The sequence below is a fragment of the Aspergillus pseudodeflectus genome (assembly GCF_044049435.1).
Source record: "Aspergillus pseudodeflectus strain CBS 756.74 chromosome Unknown BJX68scaffold_10, whole genome shotgun sequence".
NCBI classification, from domain to species: Eukaryota; Fungi; Ascomycota; class Eurotiomycetes; order Eurotiales; family Aspergillaceae; genus Aspergillus; species Aspergillus pseudodeflectus.
In genome coordinates, this window is record NW_027263786.1 from 70390 (window position 1) to 89131 (window position 18742).

General features: G+C 49.9%; 6 protein-coding genes across 6 annotated transcripts; 3 read left to right on the forward strand and 3 right to left on the reverse strand.

The window, feature by feature from the left end:
* Window positions 1-139: 139 nt before the first annotated feature.
* Window positions 140-2726, reverse strand: BJX68DRAFT_231294 (C2 domain protein). Its single transcript, XM_071039323.1, has 2 exons — window positions 1534-2726; window positions 140-1487 (listed from the first exon to the last, which is right to left on the reverse strand). The coding sequence occupies exons 1-2, from the start codon at window positions 2319-2321 to the stop codon at window positions 491-493; spliced, it is 1785 nt and encodes a 594-aa protein (XP_070901692.1). The 5' UTR covers window positions 2322-2726; the 3' UTR covers window positions 140-490.
* On the reverse strand, window positions 2727-7090 carry BJX68DRAFT_231302 (DNA repair protein RAD16). Its single transcript, XM_071039324.1, has 11 exons — window positions 6370-7090; window positions 5395-6284; window positions 5015-5344; window positions 4856-4964; window positions 4732-4806; window positions 4625-4683; window positions 4360-4580; window positions 4263-4309; window positions 4086-4212; window positions 3290-4042; window positions 2727-3238 (listed from the first exon to the last, which is right to left on the reverse strand). Exons 1-11 carry the CDS (start codon window positions 6416-6418, stop codon window positions 3007-3009), a joined length of 2892 nt encoding a protein of 963 aa, XP_070901693.1. The 5' UTR covers window positions 6419-7090; the 3' UTR covers window positions 2727-3006.
* rad7 (DNA repair protein Rad7, protein) lies at window positions 6927-8956 on the forward strand (the record flags this gene model as incomplete). Its single annotated transcript, XM_071044912.1, has 5 exons — window positions 6927-7015; window positions 7068-7095; window positions 7146-7697; window positions 7747-7912; window positions 7959-8956. The coding sequence occupies 5 exons, from the start codon at window positions 6927-6929 to the stop codon at window positions 8954-8956; spliced, it is 1833 nt and encodes a 610-aa protein (XP_070901694.1).
* A 2849-nt stretch (window positions 8957-11805) lies between these two features.
* On the forward strand, window positions 11806-15331 carry BJX68DRAFT_20523 (uncharacterized protein). The gene is made up of 3 exons (XM_071037633.1): window positions 11806-12427; window positions 12483-12864; window positions 12924-15331. The coding sequence occupies exons 1-3, from the start codon at window positions 12186-12188 to the stop codon at window positions 15126-15128; spliced, it is 2829 nt and encodes a 942-aa protein (XP_070901695.1). The 5' UTR covers window positions 11806-12185; the 3' UTR covers window positions 15129-15331.
* A 148-nt stretch (window positions 15332-15479) lies between these two features.
* On the reverse strand, window positions 15480-16809 carry BJX68DRAFT_231338 (nitronate monooxygenase). Its single transcript, XM_071039325.1, has one exon. It carries the CDS (start codon window positions 16596-16598, stop codon window positions 15534-15536), a length of 1065 nt encoding a protein of 354 aa, XP_070901696.1. The 5' UTR covers window positions 16599-16809; the 3' UTR covers window positions 15480-15533.
* A 1-nt stretch (window position 16810) lies between these two features.
* Window positions 16811-18697, forward strand: BJX68DRAFT_231341 (DNA-directed RNA polymerase II core subunit RPB11). The gene is made up of 4 exons (XM_071039326.1): window positions 16811-17362; window positions 17955-18013; window positions 18064-18173; window positions 18225-18697. Exons 1-4 carry the CDS (start codon window positions 17346-17348, stop codon window positions 18426-18428), a joined length of 390 nt encoding a protein of 129 aa, XP_070901697.1. The 5' UTR covers window positions 16811-17345; the 3' UTR covers window positions 18429-18697.
* Window positions 18698-18742: the final 45 nt, after the last annotated feature.

The window sequence follows — 18742 nt, forward strand, 5'->3', positions numbered from 1 at the left end:
ACTGGGTACTACCAAGTTATACCAATTCTTTATTGTCGGCTTCCTCGTGACTGCTAAGAGCCTAAGAGCCGCCACAGTCAGCTGGTACAAGAGCGCTGATCAAATGATGCGGTCCGAGCTGTGGACTGCGGATTGCGGAGCCTCGAGTCGCTGCTACCTGCAGGATATATACATATATATATAGATAGCTCGGTGCCCCCTCGGTATTATAGAGACACCGCGTCTGCCTGCTGAGTATTCCGGTCGTTTGCCGCCCGCTAGCGCCCGATGTTTGACGTTTTCATGATGTACCATGCATTCCATTCGAATAAGAACTAATAATAACATTAACATTACTCCACTATAAGGATAACCGTCGACGGTATATAAACATAAAGTCGTGCCAAGCAGTGGTGAAAGTAGGAGTATCAAGTCCGCAAAAGGCGGAACCAGATCGTGGCAAAGCTCCCTGGAGCTACCTAGGTATAAATACCGCAAAAGGGCAATGGCATCAGTGCTGTTCATCACCAGTATGTGCTGTCCTCTCCGTCTGGTCGGGTGGCCGTGTCTGGTCGGTATGCGACGACGAATCCTTCAACTTTGTCCCGTCCGGCGGCAAGTCTTCATCGCCCTGTGCCCATTTCATCACTTGTCCCTTGACGTCACGCATATCGTGCACTCTTTGCGCGAATTCTCCTCTCTTCTTTTGCGCCAAGCCGTTGCGCTCGTTCAGCTCCTCTTCGTCAGAGCTGGATATGGACAACGAAGATGAAGACCTGCTCCGCTGTTGGAGGAAAGCCATTTGGCCTCCAACTCTGCTCTTAAGCTCCCTCTGTTCAGTCTTGAGCTCACCCATTCGCTCTGCATCCGCCTGGCAATCCAGAGTCGTGATATGGAGTTCCGGAAAGTTGGAGGCGAAGAATTGCTTCAGCAAGGGGAGATATTTGGCGTTTGGACGGTAGGTACCGCTATCATTGTCTATGAACAGTTCATACCTGCTGGGATCTGTGGACACCTCCATTTCTTCACCGGCGTGGTCGATAACGTACTCTGTATCTGACCGATTGGAAACCAAGGAATGTGATCGACGATGGTGTTTGCGTCGTCGAATAAAGAATTCCCCAGAGTAAGCAATATAGACCGACACATTGCTATGCATTGTATGCTTGCTTAACATGTCAATCCCGAATTCTTTGCCTGTTTCGGTGAAGCGAAATTGGCCATCAAGAGTGAGTACATAGGTAAATATCCTTCCACCTTGCGCATAATGAACAAACTCGAGGAATTTCTGCGTGAGCTCCACGCACGGTGACTCGAACTGGCCGTTCAAAGTTGCTCTATCAAAGTTGTAGATTCGCTCGTGTTGATGGTGAAGGGCTCTGTTGAGTATGCGGCCCCGGAGAGTATGTGATGTAAACATCCCCGCCACGAATGGCTTAAACTCCACATATCGATGATACAGTTCAGTGGGAACAGGGCCCTGTAATTGTATTTGAATGGCCTGGAAGCTGCATGACTGTTAGAAACGAGAGATAGAAATAGAGATCAACGTACTTGTAGCGATTGACGGTTTTCCTGCCATCTTGGCTTTGGACAGCATCTTTCGTCCCTATCAGCCTGCCGATCAAAGGCGAGAAATGCTTAAACCAATAATTTGGCCCTAGTGTATACACTTGCGCGCCATTAGTGCCTGGAGTTTTACCCATGCATTCCACGCTGATGACTATATGTGAATCAGTGTCTAGCCGCCGCGAAGCCAAGGCGGCAAGGTTCCCAAATAGATAAACTCGCTTGCTTCCCGTATGCTTCTTGAGGCGAAAAGGCTGTTCTCGAAAACCGGGCCAGGATGTGCTCATTGAATCTGCTTGAATGTAAGCATTTCCGAGCTTATCGTCGTGATCCGCTGCATCCTCATCGTAAACGCGGCATTTTAAGCGGAACCCAGACTCGGGGACATTGGCAACAACCCAAGTGCTCTCCCAGACGGGATCTCGGTTTTTGCGCACTGTCGGTGTTCTGAAAGTAGGGAGTGGATCTTGCTTATGGCGCTGGGGAACATCAACGGTGAGTGTGGCATGTATATACGGGTCGGATGAAAATGAGCCAAAGTCTGCGCAGGGGAGGTTGACACCACGATGGAAAGTGAATTTCAAGGTATAGCCGGGCGGCGCTCGGGGAAACGGGGTGCTATCGAACCCCCCCGGAGGCTGGGACGATTCACCCTTTGCGCCAGGCTTCATAGCGACCGCCTGATGGTGTAATTTGTCTGCCTTGCCGACGAGTCTTGGCCCATACTTGTCGCCCAAATGCTGAGGCCGGACTTGCGACAGTGAATCCTCCATTGGCAAGAAGCGGGGGAAGAACTGCCCAAGGGTGTTTTGCTGTTGCCTGGGGAGAGGGAGAGCCAACCAGAGGCCGAACTCTCGGAGGTTGGAAAGGTGAAAGAAAGACGGCGCTGGTAGGGCGAAGAGATAAATACAAGCGAGAGGAAGAAGCGCAACGAGCTCCACGCCTCCTATTTAAGGGTAATCACTCGGCCCCATTGCTGGCCAGATGGCAGGGCCGTCTGGTGAAGGTGGGAAGAGCTGAAATGACGACCCCGTCCACGGAAGGCGAAGTCCCACTCAGCCTTACCAGTCGAATGCTAAGCTTTTGCCAATTCACTCCGGGTAAATCACATGGCAGCGCCCACCAGGCACGAACCAAGAAGTCCTAAAGTTAGAGAGTCGAGACCGAGAGATGTTTGTCTGGAAAATGTAAGCTGATTGGATAGCTACCCCTAGTACATAGATGTATGATATCCTCAAATGCACGCTGACGCCTCGCATAAACCCCTAGGGACGTGCCAATCTCTCCAGCCCTGGACGCCATTTTGTAAAAGTATCCGCTTCCAAGTCCCCACCCATTATCGCTGTTGCCTAAGAACCACAGTGGTTCGAGAGACCGAAAAAAATAATAATCAAAGTACGTACTGACAGCAGAGCTGAGCGAAGTTCGAACCAGACTGTCTAAGAATAGAAAGCGACTCTACGATCCTCGGAATAAGAACTGCATATCCTCCGGCGTGAGTTTTTCCAGTGCCTCTCCCTGGTCCTTGTTGATTGTCCCGTTGATCATGTTTGCTTTCTTCTCCTGGAGCATGACAATCCGAGACTCCACCGAATCTTCGATGCATAGTCGCGTGATAACGCACGGTCGGCGTTGGCCGATTCGATGGCATCGATCGGCGCTCTGCCACTCTGCAGCAGGATTCCACCACCTAAACGTCAGTTAGCAAAAGTTCGCAAGTCCAACAGTATCAGTGACATACGGATCAACGATAAAGACCCTCGAGGCTTCAGTCAAGTTCAGGGCCACTCCACCAGCTTTGAGAGAAACGAGAAAGACCTCGACGTTCACATTGTTCATGAAATAATCAATCGACTTTTGGCGTTGAGCAGGTGTCATGGTACCGTCGAGCATGACCGTATTGAAACCAGCCCGTCGTAGACGCCATTCCACCAGTTGCAACATCGACGTGAACTGCGAGAAAACAATGGATTTCAACGTCTGCTTCTTGCTTCGCAGTTTGTAAAGTTCGTAAACGAGCATCTCGATCTTGGTGGAGGAGGTCCAATCCTCCATTCGGATCCTGTTGACAATCGAGTTCTTCTTGATATGGTCTTCGTGTTGCTCCATATCAGGCTGCTCAAGGTCAATTGAAAGAGGAATGTGGCATCGTGGACAGTCAACGATAGAATCAGCGTCAAACGACCGCATGTAATCCTTGACGCAGCGCCGACAAAAGTCGTGATGGCAGCGGGATCGAATTGCTTCTTCCGCGGGTTCATCGCATATACCGCATACGAGAACATTTTGCCCGCCGTCGGCATGTTTCTTTAGAATCAAATCCGGGTGATTTGAGACTTGTCGCATTTGCATAATAAGCCCGAAGATATTGGCGTAATTGTTTAGCATTACACCGCGGCTTACGTAGGTATCAAACTGTCGAGAAGAGTTTGTCATGATACTCCTGGAGAAATCACGTTCGATTTCGCCAAAAAATTCATTGTGTATGATCACACTGTCTTGTCAGTATCATGCTGCTAGATGGTACGTGTACTAACCGTTTCGGGGGAAGCTCCATCGAAGCTGTATGATCTCGCTTGACTCGCCGTAGCATGATCCTGTCTGTAATCAGGCGGAGCTTAGCCAAAGCTTCCTTTCGCGCCTCAGGGTTGTCTCGCTCCGTGACTATTACGTGTTAGCCGTGAGTTCAGTATTTCGTGGGTACAGCGACTTACTAGGGTTGAGTATCTCCTGATTGAAGACCGAGACGTGACTAAAGCCACTATAGAGCTGTCAATGCCAGATCTTGATAGATAGTCAAGACAGATATACCTGTGTTTGCATTTTGTGCACCGCTTCTCAGCATCCTGTGACCAATGGAGCTCCTGGCACTTGCATTGCTTACAGAAATAGCATGCAAACGGACGGACCTCGAGAAAACGCAACAGAGAGAAGAATTCACCAATCCGGTTTTGAACCGGAGTACCAGAAAGGCACCACTTGTAGGTGGACTGAAGTGCGAAGCAGGCACGCGCAACACTTGTCGTACGTTGCTGCTGAGGTTAGCAAGTACCTTGATAATGTGCGCAAGACATACCTTGATACTGTGCGCTTCATCCAAGATGAGTCTGTGGAAGTGAATTGAATGGATGACGCCTGCAGTGATTAGAAATAATGAAGGTTAACAGTACGGCCAGAACTTACTATCTTCTTTGACAATACCATCGTTGCGGTTCCACCCCTTCCACTCTTTCCGATGCATGGACTCGAGGCCAGAATCTTGACAGCGTTAAACAAGCACATGTGATAGTAGTAGAAGATTTCATACAGGATATCATGATGACATCGTACTTTAAGAGGTCCTTCTTGCGAAGCGTCTTCACCTTGGTATTCGAGTTGTGGTAAACAAGCACCTTGAGTTGTCCACTGGTATATTCCTACGCGATATCAGCATTTACGTATAGAGACAATTGGGACAGTTGCAAACCTTAATCTCCGACTGCCATTGCATCAGAGCAACTGGAGGTACCACAACCAATGACGGCTTTCCTACGGGATAGTCGGACATAAGGAGGGACACTGCTTGAATGGTCTTGCCCATGCCCATCTCATCGCCCAAAAGGCCACCCTTGTACTGTGTCTGCTCTTGTCGCGTCATCCAGTTCAGACCTTCAAGCTGAAACGGCTTCAATGTTCTGGAGATGCCTGGAGGCTGCGTTGCTGGCACAGGTAAGATGGGAGGATCATTTTTCAGGTCTTCCCACATGGATAAAATGCTCGGATGCTGCTTCTCAAGTTTCTGGCGCTCTTTGACGGCCTGGATAAGTCAATACGTAGATAAAAGTGAAAAAAAAGGTTATAGCTTACACGGTAGCTCATCCCCGAAGCAAGCGCCCTGGCGGCAGCGGAGCCGCTCCGTTGTCTTCGGGACTGTGATCCTCGATTATTCACCACGTTCTGGACCCCTGTGGCACTCTGCACAACTGGTGGCTCTTCCTCACTCAACGACGAAGCTGAAGCGCTTGAATCAGAAGCATCTTGGTAAACGTCATCTTCCGCAGAATCGTCCATCATGTCGTCACTGTCAAGAACGACGCGACTTTTAGTTGAGCGTAATGAGACTCTGGCCTTTCTTTGAGGGGCCGGCTGGTTGAATAGTTCCCGATGAATTTCGTCATCATTCAAGTCAGACAAGTCGTCGTCATCCGTGAAGCTTGCGATATCCATATCATTCAGAGTCTTTTGGCGCTTGGAACGAGTCTCTCCGTATTCTTGCATCTGTAGGCTCCTAGCCAAAGCTGCATCTGCGCTCTCTGTTGTAAAGAATTCATCGGCATCCGTGGCCAAAGGCCGCTTCACCCCCCTTCGAGCACCAAGAGACATCGTGCTTGAGCGCAAATCCCGAGCCCGGGCAGATGCACTGACTCTCTTTTTGGGTCCACCGACATCCGACTCGGCGGGCGTGACGGCGACACTGGTTGCGGGAGTATCGTAGCCAGTCATCCCATCAGCAGATGTATCCTCGGTGGCAACGGACGAAGAGGCCGAGCGGCGACTAGTTTTCTTCAACGGTATGGCAACTTCCAGCTTCGAGAGACCGAGCTCCGCACGAGGCATCGGGGTCTTCAAAGACATCATCTCCTCCTCGGTATCAGCAAACTCTTGCTCGTTTTCGATAGGATCGGGTTTTGGGGAGAACGTCTGGGCTAATCTCATCGATTTCCGTCTGGGGAGAGAGAAAGGCAGAGGGTCCGGAGCTAGAATTGAGATACGCTTTAGCAAAGTCCGAGAGCTTGCGTTGATTGGAGTGAAGCTGGGTCACGGTTGATTGTAGCAGCTTACCAGTGAGAGCAGCAGACCCCTGATCAACGACCGATTTCTTTCTTGCCATGATGGAGGATGAATCCCACGAAATGGAGTGAAAGTAGAAGATAGTCGAAGAGGAAGTAAGAGAACCTTTCAAGGAAGGCAAGAGCCCGAAACCTCAAGTCCGATGGGCGATTCGTGGAAAGCTACTTAGTAGGCTCCTTTCCCAACTCGCCAGGCACCTACACCTCGAGTCCGATACGGGAAGGTAAGGTTAATAATCAAGTCACCAAGTTTGGGAATAGGAGAAGAGTTTTCCAGGGATTATTAACAGTGGCCCTGTTGTCGCCGCCAAGGGGACTCGGATTAGCCACCTGGAAGTGATTCGTCGAAAAAGCTTTCTCATTCTTTCACCTCCCTGTTCCTGTGAGGTCCAAAACACGAGGGCGGGTGGCAATCAAGTTTCTCGCGTTAAGTGGAACGCGAAAACGGCACGAGTCCTGTGACTTGAGCTCTCACATTGCCCAACAGACAGACATCTCACCAAGGCGCTATTGTCCTCACTTTTGAAAGTGTCAAGCTCGTCAATATGTATGGAAGAACCTACTGCATGTTGTTATATCGTTACTGATCTCTCTCGCAGGGCAAACCGGAGGCAAACAAGGAACCAGATAAGGGGCCCGTACGTTGCTACCCACGATTATCTCTCAAGGGCGAAACTAACAATCTACCAGGCACTCTGCCCTTACGGACTTTTTGGCTGTAAGTTTCTCCCAGTTTTGCTACAAAGTATCAGTATTCACCATTTCTAGTCCAACAACATCTCCGCTGCTCAAATCCATGACGACCATCAACGTAGATTGAGAGAGGCGGAGCTCCAAGGGAATGAGGAGCAGCAAGAAAATGCTGAGCAAGGAAATGCAGCCGACAACGACGAGTATGAAGACAATGTCGGAGAGAGTCCCGAGGAAAAGAAGAAGCGCAAGCGAAAGGAGGCAGCTACACTCGCGAAAATCAAGCAGAGCAAGGAGTTTGCGCGTCGAAAGGCCCGCCGTATTGGCGAACCTGATGACGATGATGATTTCATTGCGCGGGAGATGATGGAGGAACGCTCCCGGCCTCTGCCTGGCCAGCTGGACAATTGCGAGATTTGCAGCAAGCGCTTCACAGTCACTCCTTACAGCAAAACGGGGCCGAATGGCGGTCTTCTTTGCGCAAAATGTGGCAAGGAGCTCGGTGACAAGGAGAAAAGGTCACAGCCTAAGAAAAGGGGACCGCGAACCGCGCGCCGGCAGAACCAAAGTGACCTTCTTGATGGAATCGCTCAGGAGGGCGCTCTCAGTCTGGTGGAAATGTGTACAAAGGTTTATCTCCTTCTCTGATCGTATCTATCGAGAAGCTAACAACCATTAGAAAGTTGCGGATAATATCAATGATATTGACGAGTTTGGGGACTTGCCGTGGCAACTCCTGCGCCGGTTGAGCCAGATCTTGTCAAAGAGACGAGCCATGACGCCGAGGACATTGAATCTCTTTCTCCGACCTGACCTCGGCTTTATTGACATCTATGATTCGGGGAGTATGTATCCCCAATCATTATGCGTACAAGGGCTGACTTTGTTCAGAACTCGAGACGGACGACTTTCAAAAGATCTTCACCTTTATGCCGGCTCTAACGCACGTCAATCTTCGGTTCGCCGGACAGTTGAAAGATCGGGTCATAGACTACGTGCTCGACCGGGACCTCAAGATCAAGCACTTGCAGCTAGATGCCGCGAACCTCGTGTCAGATCAGCGTTGGCAGCAAGTGTTTCAAAAGCTGGGCAGCCAACTCGAGACTTTGCGGCTCTCGAATATGGATTTTTCCTTGGACGACGAGACTATTGAAGTCATGTCCAAGTCCTGCACAGGTCTTCGGCGGTTGAAATTAGAAGACTGCTGGAAGATGTCTGATCGTTCTCTTCAGGCAATCGCAAACCTTCAGTCACTCGAATATCTATCACTGAACCTCATATCGGAGACCCAAACGGAGAATCTCCTCGAACTCGTGTCCAAGATAGGTTCAAACTTGCGGACACTATCTCTGCGAGAATTTTCACTGGCTGATGACACAGTCCTTGAAATGATTCACGACAAATGCAAGGTCTTGACGAAGCTGAGATTCACCGACAATTCCATTTGCACCGACAAAGGGTTCGTCAAGCTCTTTGACAACTGGTCAAACCCTCCATTGGAGTTTGCCGACTTTTCCTCGACGCGAGACGTGGATAACTCGAATCCTGATGGCCCTACGGATGCAACTGGACTCGCGTCAAATGGCTTCGCTGCCCTTATGCGTCACTCTGGCTCCATGCTACGAAAACTCAATATCTCTTCGTGTCGCCACATCTCTTATGCCGCTTTCGACGACGTGTTTGCGGATGGTAAAAGTTACCCTCATCTAAAGGAGCTGGACGTTTCGTTCCAGACTGTCATGGACGACTACCTTGTGGCCCGTATTTTCCGGTGCTGTCCTGCCATTCAAAAGATTGTTGCATTTGCCTGCTTCAATGTGCGAGACGCTCGAGTTCCCAGGGGAGTAGCGCTGATTGGGGGTTTGCGCGCCCAAGATCCTCTCGCGTAGTGTTAATCAACATCTGCCGCGAGGAGGTCTGGTCTTTAGGCTTAGCCTTGTAGCGGCGGGCTTTTACGATTGACTATGGTTTGCTTGGTTCATTCTGGCGTCAACGGGGCTGGGGTGGTATGTGAATTCATATGGGTAACGTTCATAAGGTAAATTCGGTAGCGTCACAGAGCAGTAGCAGTTTACAAGCCAGTTTCAATCCCTGCTTCTGGAATATGCCTATGTAGTTTTATGCGGTCAGGCATGTGGTTTATGCAGTATCGCTTCTAGTCGCGCACATAGTTCCCTGAAAACCTAGCGCAAACGCCAGCGGCATCTTAGCTGCATCTCGGGCAATCTGTAGTTGTATGTACTCCGTAGAGAGCACTCCCAGCGACTGGGTCGCACTTCTGGACCTAGGCCGCAGCTTGGATATCCCAGCTTTTCATAAATCCCAAATCTCGAAAGATAAACCGTCCGGACAGCCATTTAACCTTCGGAATAGGCTCACCATCAGTAGCTTAATGCATCCAGCATCCCTCCTTGTCAGCGAGTCAAGAAAGCAGGGCGACGATAAGAAGATCTACAAACCAAGTTGGCGTTGGATTCTGGGGAGAATGGACGGAGTGGACCAATGGATGCAACTCTCACATGAGCACCGAGGCAAGGTCCAACTTGGAGCGCTCCGCTGATTAAGAATTTCTTTAAATGGAATGATCAGAGTGACTGACAGAGAGGTATCTTGAAATTTCAAAAAAAAAGTTTTCTTTACACTTTTCATGAAATTTCCATGATATTTTCATTTCAAGTGAAATTTCATGCCAAGAACTATACGGCTTAGTAAACAAACTACCTGGCAGGATCAACCAATTAGAATAGCTTATCTTACTACCGCCTAGTAATTAGCTAATCAGACCTCCATCCAAATTTATTTTTATACTATAGTATGTCAATCTTTGTATACATATGTATAAATCAATAATATAGTTGGTATTTGGTGTGGTTACTTAATCCCGCCTTGGTAAGGGATTCTGCCGCTTTTTACTAAAAGTTGAAGGCGGTAGACTTTCACCAACTTTTCACTCCAATACTTTCTTTTCAGTGAAAGCCAAAAATCACCAAAATTACTGAAAGTTGAAATTTCAATATGGATCCCTGACAGAGTCCTTCGCAGTGGTTTTTTATTTGATGGTGCCACTCAGGTCCATAAAACTAGGGAATTAGCTCGGTGTGCTAAGGCTGACTGAGAATCTGAGCTCGATAACTGTTTTTGTGTCGTTGGGAAAAAAGCAGCAGCAAAAGTTGTGCAAAAATCCAGCAGGAAAAGATACAGAGATTGTGCGACATCTTTTTCCTTTTCGAGAGGGCGAGACGAGAGAGCGAAATGACGAAAGCCCTATCGAAATCTAGAGGCATGATGTCTCAGATGAAGCTGAGCTGTAGCCACATTCTGTACCTTTTTATAGTCGAGACAAATTTAGCTTCGGCTTCCCCTGAGCAGTCTCGTCTTGGGGTTCAAACTCTGGCAATGGTGGCAAAGAGCCAGGGCAGGAATTTTTGGTGATTATTGCAAATAGCAAGCCCAAATCACTCCTCCAGAGAGGATAGATAGCGGATGACCAGTACCATGGTCTCCCCTTTTCCGACCGGTTTTACCTACTGAATTAGCTTTTTCTCGGCGATCCTTCAAGGGCGTCTCGCCGTCGACCATCCGGACATACTTTGGGCCTCTGAATCGTCGATGTTTCGCCGTCAATAATAATAAGAATCAGATCAAGAGACGTTCTTGTTCGTCTCGTTGCGATGACGCTGCTGTAGATACAAGCGGTGGCCTCTGTGGTTTTTGGAGAGATAATTGGATACCCAAGCCAGCGATGTGGAGAAAGTCGTCAAGATTCTTTCTGAAAGGCGTCAAATTTTCGGACCTGAAAACCGGCTGCGCCGAAGCGATAATGGACAGGAATGAAACGCGATGATCACGAAGATCATAAGAGTCCTCGTCTTTGAAGACTTTTATCGTACTAACATTGCCAGGTCAAGTTGGTGGGAAGATTCAGAAGAATGGCAATCCGCACGGCTATCTAACATTGTGAAAGATAGATAGAGTGGCTCTTGGTGCTCCTCCTCTTTGGAGCTAAAGCTGCTAAACTAAGGCCAGGTCCACTGTTCCAGGCTCAGACCCAAGAGGCTCACGGCAGCGCTTGGGCGGTGTTTTCTTATTTCCTGTTCTAGGACCTCAACGATGGCGGGCCTGAGTTGTCACTCTTGGACCTAGAATTATATATGCTTCTCTGAGATTCTTCTCCCAGCTGCGAGTCTGCGACCGCATCTTGTAAAGATTGTTGACTGATTGCTCCTCGGCCCAGGGGCCGCTTTTTCTATATTTGGGACTAGTGCAGCTGCTCCACCAGCAACTGAACAACATCAATCAATCCATCCCATTTCAAGGGTCCGTCCGGCTTGACTCTGTCTTTGCTCGCTCTGCATGGTTTGTTTCTTCCTCAACCCATCTATCCTCCTCTTCACCCTTCGGTAGTACATATTGATTTTACTCTTATTCTTAGTATTGGTTTCTCTGGCTCAGTGTCTTTATTAGGAGTATTGTTTATATCATTCCGCAGTCGCTGGACCTTTGCTCTTCTAATTTTCTCTCTCCTCTCCTGCCATCCATCGCCGGCCCCCTCTCCTCCTCGTGAACCGCCTCGCCTCTTCCTCCCTCTCGGCCGCGTTGCTTCGTCGCTTTCTTTCTCAAGACTTTCGCCTTGTTTTCATTCGCAGCGACGAAACTTTCCCATTACAGCAATTCTTAATCCCGCGAGGCACCGCTACCCGGGTGGTATGTGATCGCTCTGAGCAGCCGACGCTCGACAGAATTGCTCGGTACAGCAGAGTTGTCCTCCTGACCACTTTGTCGATAGCATTCTCGTGAAATACCCCCCTTTATTTATTGAATCGCCACGCCTTCCAGCACGACGAGACGTACAGAGCAGAGTCCATTCTTCACCGTCATCCAAACACAAGCCCCACCGCGTCGAAATTCGAGCGATCTGAAACATCCAGCTTTGGGCCAGAATCATACACGGAATTACCCTTCATCTCGGCTGAGAGATATCGTTTATGGGAAGGAACTAGTGCAAGTGGGGAATTATATTGGCACTATTGCAGCCACAAGGGAGCTGGTAAAGCCGGCTATTTTCCATCGTCGAAAGTCGCCCCAGCGTTGTGAACCGCTGCCGTACGCCCAGTACAGATGCCGATCAAGCTGCCCAAAGGTTTCGCCCGACGAAAGTCGTCCGGTAATGCTCTCGAGGAGTTGGAAAACCCACCTCAATCATCATTTCGGGTCTTTGAACGCCCCTCCACCGAAAGAAGCTCCTTTAGCGATGGAAACCTAATGACTCAAAAAGCAGGGGATGGGCGGCCTTCATATTCTCCTCCAGAGGAGGACGACAATATCTTTGCGAGGTCTGATGGTCCTGCCGTGAGAAATCTGTAAGAGCTTTGCTGGCGCTGCCATCGACAAATTGTGCTAATAGTGTGGCTTTAGTACTGGCGGAAATACCTTGGAAGGTCCTTCAACTCGGTTCAGTTCCTCAGGACGCCGTTCGACAGACCTACAGACCCAATTCGATTCGCATTCCCCGCACTCTCGAAATCTGCACGATATTCCTGCTCCGCCCTTCTCGAGTGCACTACGTGCTGCTGGCAGGACATTCTCTTTTGGTGGGAGATTCGCGAAAACGCCTGCCCATGCGCCTCGTCCCTCGTCCCCGGATACAACCAGGAGCAGAGCAACCACTAACAGCACGACAAGCACGGCTACACCACCCAAACTTCTGGAGAGCGAATTCCAAATTGGTCGAATGGACGACTTCGGAAACATGTTTGATGATATTGGCAAACAGGAAAGACAGGACACGACCGTACAGGTAGGTTTGCTTTTTTTTTCTCTCTTAGCATATTTTTGCTAAAAAAAGTTCATTCTTAGAAACCTATCCCGCCGCCACACAAAACCGCCACCTATCCGAGAGAGGAGGAGAAAGCACGGCGTCCTGCGCCTATAAGCACGGATCGATCGAAAGACATTGAGCCCTCTCCATACTCGTGGGGCAGCAGACACTCCGAGGAAGGTCTTTTAACTGGTGTAGATTCGCCGCAGGAAGATACTCCTGCTCTGCGGGATGTTTCAAGTTCGACACCAATGCCCGCTCCTCTAAGCTCTCGGCGAAGATCGATACCAATTTCCAGCGCGGTTCCGGCCAATACGACCACACATCGCTCTCTTGAGAAACCGAATATGGCGACTGACAAGGGCCTACGCCGGAGCATCCTGTACAGCACGAAACGCGACACCGTCGCCATAGACGACGAAGATGCAAAGATGGTCATGGCCTCTTTGAATTACAACAAGAGGATTTCACAAGCTGTCTCGTCCAACTCCGAAGCAGACGATGACGTTCCTTTGTTCGCCCATAAACCCGCCGTTCCTCAACAACAGCCTGTGCCAGCACAAAACGATGACAGTCTGGAAAATTCCATCGCAGCTAATGCACGACTAGCTGCAGAGTACGAAAGCAAGCCCATTCCTGCGTCTTCTTCGAACAAGGTCATGACACCATCCCAATTCGAACACTACCGACAGCAGCAAGAGTTGAAACGAGCAAACAGTGATGCGTCGGACAGTGAAGAATCCGCAGTAAGCGACTTTGATGAAGAGGATGAGGCGGAGAAGAATCGCGAGACGGAGAGGCAACGGCGGAAGCAAGAGGCTCACATGTCGGTCTATCGGCAACAGATGATGAAGGTGACGGGACAACAAGCTCCTTCGCCGTCTCTTCGTCCAGAAACGGATAGGGCCAGTAGCAGCACCCCGAATTTGGCTACTCTATCGCTGCACCCCGGTAGTAAACCCGCCGCCGGAAGTGGCAAAAGCAGCGAGGGCGACGATGACGAGGAGATTCCACTTGGGATTCTGGCGGCCCACGGATTTCCTAACAAAAACCGTCCTCCGAGCCGCTTGATGTCTTCCAACTCTATGCAGAATCTACGCGCGTCATACCAGCAGCCGCCGCACCTGGGATCCGCGGGATCGGATTTTGGCGGTAATCGGAGCAGTTTGCCCGTCTTTGCCAGGAATCTCCCACGAGATCCCTATTTTGGAGCAAGCTTAGTCACGCCATCGAACAGAGAGTCCCTCGCGCTTGGAGGAGGAGGAGGAGGCGGCTCTGTATATGGTGGCCCGTCGCCTGCTGTGGTAGGACCATCTCCTGCTCTTCCACCCGGAGGGTTGGTAAGTGTTATTGCCACCGAAGAACGGGCCAGAGCTATGCGGCGAGGAAGCCCAAACACGCAGGCCATGTATGACCATCAACCTACTCTTCAAGGCCCAGCTGGCAACATGGGTGGTATTCCAAGGCCCTACACCATGCTCAACATGAACCAGCTAAGTGGACCACCACCAATGTCTGCCACGGAGCAAGCTCAAATACAGTTGTCTCAGCAAATGGGCCATATGATGGAGATGCAGATGCAGTGGATGCAGCAAATGATTCAACTACAGGGCGGCGGACAGGCTCCTCCACCGCAGCTCCCGCCTCTTGGGAACCCCCAGCTTTCCTTCGCAGTAAATCCTTCGAGACCGTCATCGATGCCGGTTCCCAATGGAGCATTGGGAAATGCTCCTCCAGGATACGGGGGAAGCCAGAGAACTATGAGCATGCTCGACCCCAACGTTTCGTCTCGATTGAACAGTCCGGCCATGCCACCCTTTGCCTCCGGTGCGAACAGACCAGGTACGCCAGGAGGGGGAGGCTACGCTCACTCTCTTGCTCCTTCGGAACGGAGCAATGTCGGATTGGCGCCTCGCTATAGACCTGTGTCTACCGTGCCAGTCGAAGCCGAATCCACAAACTTCCTCCCTCTAAACAAACCCTGGAACGATGAAAACCGGAGAATGTCCACTTTACCTCCTCCAAGCAACACGAACCCGCCAAACTCAACCATTCGGCCGGTGTCGAGCTACAGTAGAACCCTCACAGCTCCGTCAAAATTAGGAAGCCATGTCCAAGTCGAAGAAGAAGACGACGACGAAGGATGGGCCGAAATGATGAAGAAACGCGAGAAGAAACGAAGCAACTGGAAAGTCAAGAAGGAGACGTCAAGCTTTGGAGACTTGTTGAACGCGGTACATTAACGAGTGCAAGTAAATATCCATTTTTTTCCCTCTTGTCTCTTTTTTTTCGGGCGTTATCTCGAGACGTTCATTGTTCGCTGCTTTGTTTTTCATGCATACACACGCACACACATACGTTGTTTTATAATACCTAAAGACATCTTTTCATGGCCCTTCATTTGGGGTCTGGCGCATATGAAGAGCTGGTTCTGTATACAAGACTCCTTTTCCTCGGTTCCTTGGACACTATATGTTAATCAAAGCTAATGTGCACACACCTCATGTACACTCTGACACTTCTACCTTTGCATAGATACGGCGTCTTGTCTGGTATGCTACACATGTAGTACTTCAATGGAGTAGATCATCTCTCGAGTTTCTTTTATTATACTGAAGTAGCCTTCAGTATATACTTGCGTATTGGCATTAATCCTTCAAACGCCGTATAATGTCCTGCGCCTCTTGGATAACATTCGCTATAATTTCAGCAGCTCGAAGCGTTTCATTCACAAGGCCGACTCCAGTGCCAGCATACGTCGTTAGCCTAGCATCAGGCCCCCATCCCAAGTCGCCTTTCTTCAGCTCTTCCTCGTAGAGTGCTTTGTTTTCTTCATCGCTCATACCGTTCATGGCATCAATATAGCTCTTGTTTATGATTCCTCGCCCGCCATATCGGGTCGGCCAGCTCAGTATGCCCCGTATGCGGTCGTACACGGTCGACCGGACACTGCTAGTACCGCCGTCGGACGCCCGAAGGACTTCATCCTGATACCCTCGAGCGATCTTTGCCTCAGACGATGCTAGAAATCGAGTCCCCATCACCGCTCCCGAAGCCCCTAGAGCAAGAGAGGCGGCCATTCCTCGCCCGTCAGCGATCCCTCCGGCGGCGAGAAGGGGTATATTGGTCTTGATCTGTCGCTTGGCAAGGGCGTCCTTGACCTCTGGCACCAGTGTGATAATCGACGCCGATTGAGCCAGGCCATGGCCACCGGCATCTGACCCCTGCACGACCAATACATCCGGGGAAAGGGCTTCTGCGACGGCGATCGCTTCGTCTACTGTGCCTATCTGCACCCAGATCTTGGTCTTGCCGTCGGTCACGGTGCGCACTCTCTCAGCCCAGGGTCGAAGGTCATCCGGGATAGACTTTGGTCCGAAAAACCAGGCGGCGCACGGTTGGTATTTCTCAATCGCGGCTATGGACTTGGTGAGGTCGGCGCCCCAGTTTAGGAAGCCTACTCCGATTGGGAGGATGCCGGTGCCGGCGTAAAATTGCTCTAACTCAGTTGACTGTTTGACGAGCTGGACCGCTTCTTCAAGGTTACTCTCCAAAAGCGAGACATCAAATCCACCGGCGAGGAAACCCAAGCCACCAGCCTCCGATACTGCGACAGAGAGGGGCGCCGTAGCGACGTTCAGCATTGGCGCTGATGCTACTAGAGGTGTCTTGATCCATGGATAATCCGCTTGTAAATTTGAGCCTTGAAACATGCTGTCCTGTCAATTTCGCTCTTGAAGCGCACCGATCTGTTTTTTTAGAGGCGGCCTTTAGAGTGATCGGCTGATCGGAAGCTGGGATTCCTCGGATATATTTATATCTCGAAGCTCAGTTATACCCGAGAACGAGCAGCGCGATATAACATCATCCATATCCGAGGTCCAAGGCTCACGGAGAATTAGTGAAGACATCTAAAGGCTTGTGCATAGGGAAGGAGAGAAAGAGTGGCTAATCTTAGAAAGGTCCTTCACCCACCAAGAGGCAGGGACCTGTCACGTGCTTTATTGTCACGGGAGGCGGAAGATCTTCCACCACTCTTTAGTAGTCTCGACTTTGATATAGCCAGCCTCTTCACTCTTGAGCCGCTCTCATCCCATCTTTTGATACTTGAAAACCAGACCATTAGCTGGGCGAGAGCCGTCTCAGTTATACATACGCTCTCTACTTGAACCCAGTATCCTTATCTCAGTCTTTTCTCACCCGATCGGCTGCAGTCACGTCTTCGAGGTCCTGGGGCAATTTCTAGCCACCGTTGTGTTTCGGACAGTGTTCTTTCGTCGAGCATTTTTGAATCCTCGTCGACCAGTGTTGCATTGAGGATAGTGAAGAAGAGCCCATATCGTTCTTGGATATTCTATCAAACACCGACACAGCGCATCCGCCAGTCTGATATTGGCTCGATTTCTGGTCTTTTGGATTATTCGAAATAAGGCCTAAGCCGACAACCATCTTGCGTCAAAATGAACGCACCAGATAGGTAAGAATATGCCTTTCAGACAGCAAGCCCGCAGCTGCACCTTCCGCTTGTATCTTTGCTTTGAAGCGTTTGCAACTTTTTTCTTTCTTTTTTCAGTATGCTTCTAGTGATAAGGGTTACAGGCTCTGGCGCCTTCTGTATTTGGATGGGAGGATTGCGTATATTCTCTCTTTTCATACTCAACTGTTGCTGAGTCGCCATACTGTTGTTTGGTGATGGCGACTCAGCAACAGTTTCCCACTGAACTTTCCCTCATTTTGCATCTCTCTTTCCCCGGTCTACCCCTCCACCTCTATTTCATGTTACTACGCCTCCTTCCTCCATTTCTCTCTGCCTGCCTGTTAGTTTTGCCCCCAGCATTCTATCTATCAGAATGGTTCCTCGCAAGGAGCACGTCGAGCACATCTTTCCAATGGAGATCCTGTACGCCAGGAACATCAATTCAAACTCAACCCGTCACGGCTGCCAATCACGCGTCCAAGTTTCCCATGACCAGCAGCCTAGGTTCGCATGTATTCGTTTTCCCATTTTGCTCTTTGATGAGTCATTACGACATCGCTGTCGCATCTTACTGACCTGACCTGGAATGCAGATATGAATCTTTCGTCCTTGCGAATGGCGAAAGCAAGGTTGAAATGGAAATTGATACCCGTGAGTTCCCTGAATCATTATCATCGCATCGTCGTCTCTGATTTTTGTAGGCATTCCCTCGTCCGCCATCTTCACCTTCAACAAGGAGGACCACACTCTTGGAAACCTGATCCGCTCCCGCCTCATGCAGAGCTCTCATGTCCTCTTTGCTGCATACAAGGTAACTGACCCTTGCTGATGGTCTGGCCGGAAAGACGGTTAACGGTCCTAGGTTCCTCATCCGCTTGTCCCCAAATTCGAACTCCGTGTTCAGACCGACGGTGACATCACTCCCAAGGACGCTGTTATTACTGCATGCCATGAGCTAGTTCGCGACCTGGGCATTCTGTCTCGCGAGTTCACCAAGGAATATGAGCTGCGTAAGATGGTTGGAGCCACGCAGCAGCAGCAGAACGGTGCCTCGGATGGTATCTAGCTTACGCTTTTTAAAAGTTGACTGGGCGGTTCTTTCTCGGATTAGGTGTACGCAGCTGGCTCTGTGTCCTTTACGTGCTTGCTTGTCCTTCGGTCCATCCATTTTCTCGTGATCGAGTGCGGCCGCTGATTTCCCGTTGTTATCTAGCTGGATGCTCATGGCTGAAATGGTATGAATGATAGGCCGATGGTTTAATGATAATATCTTTTTCTGATACCTGATGCATGGCGTTCTTTCGAGGATAAAAAATAGCAAAGTACTACCAGCTATTCTGGAGTTAACTAACTAGTTAACATAAACTCGTCAGCGTCTGG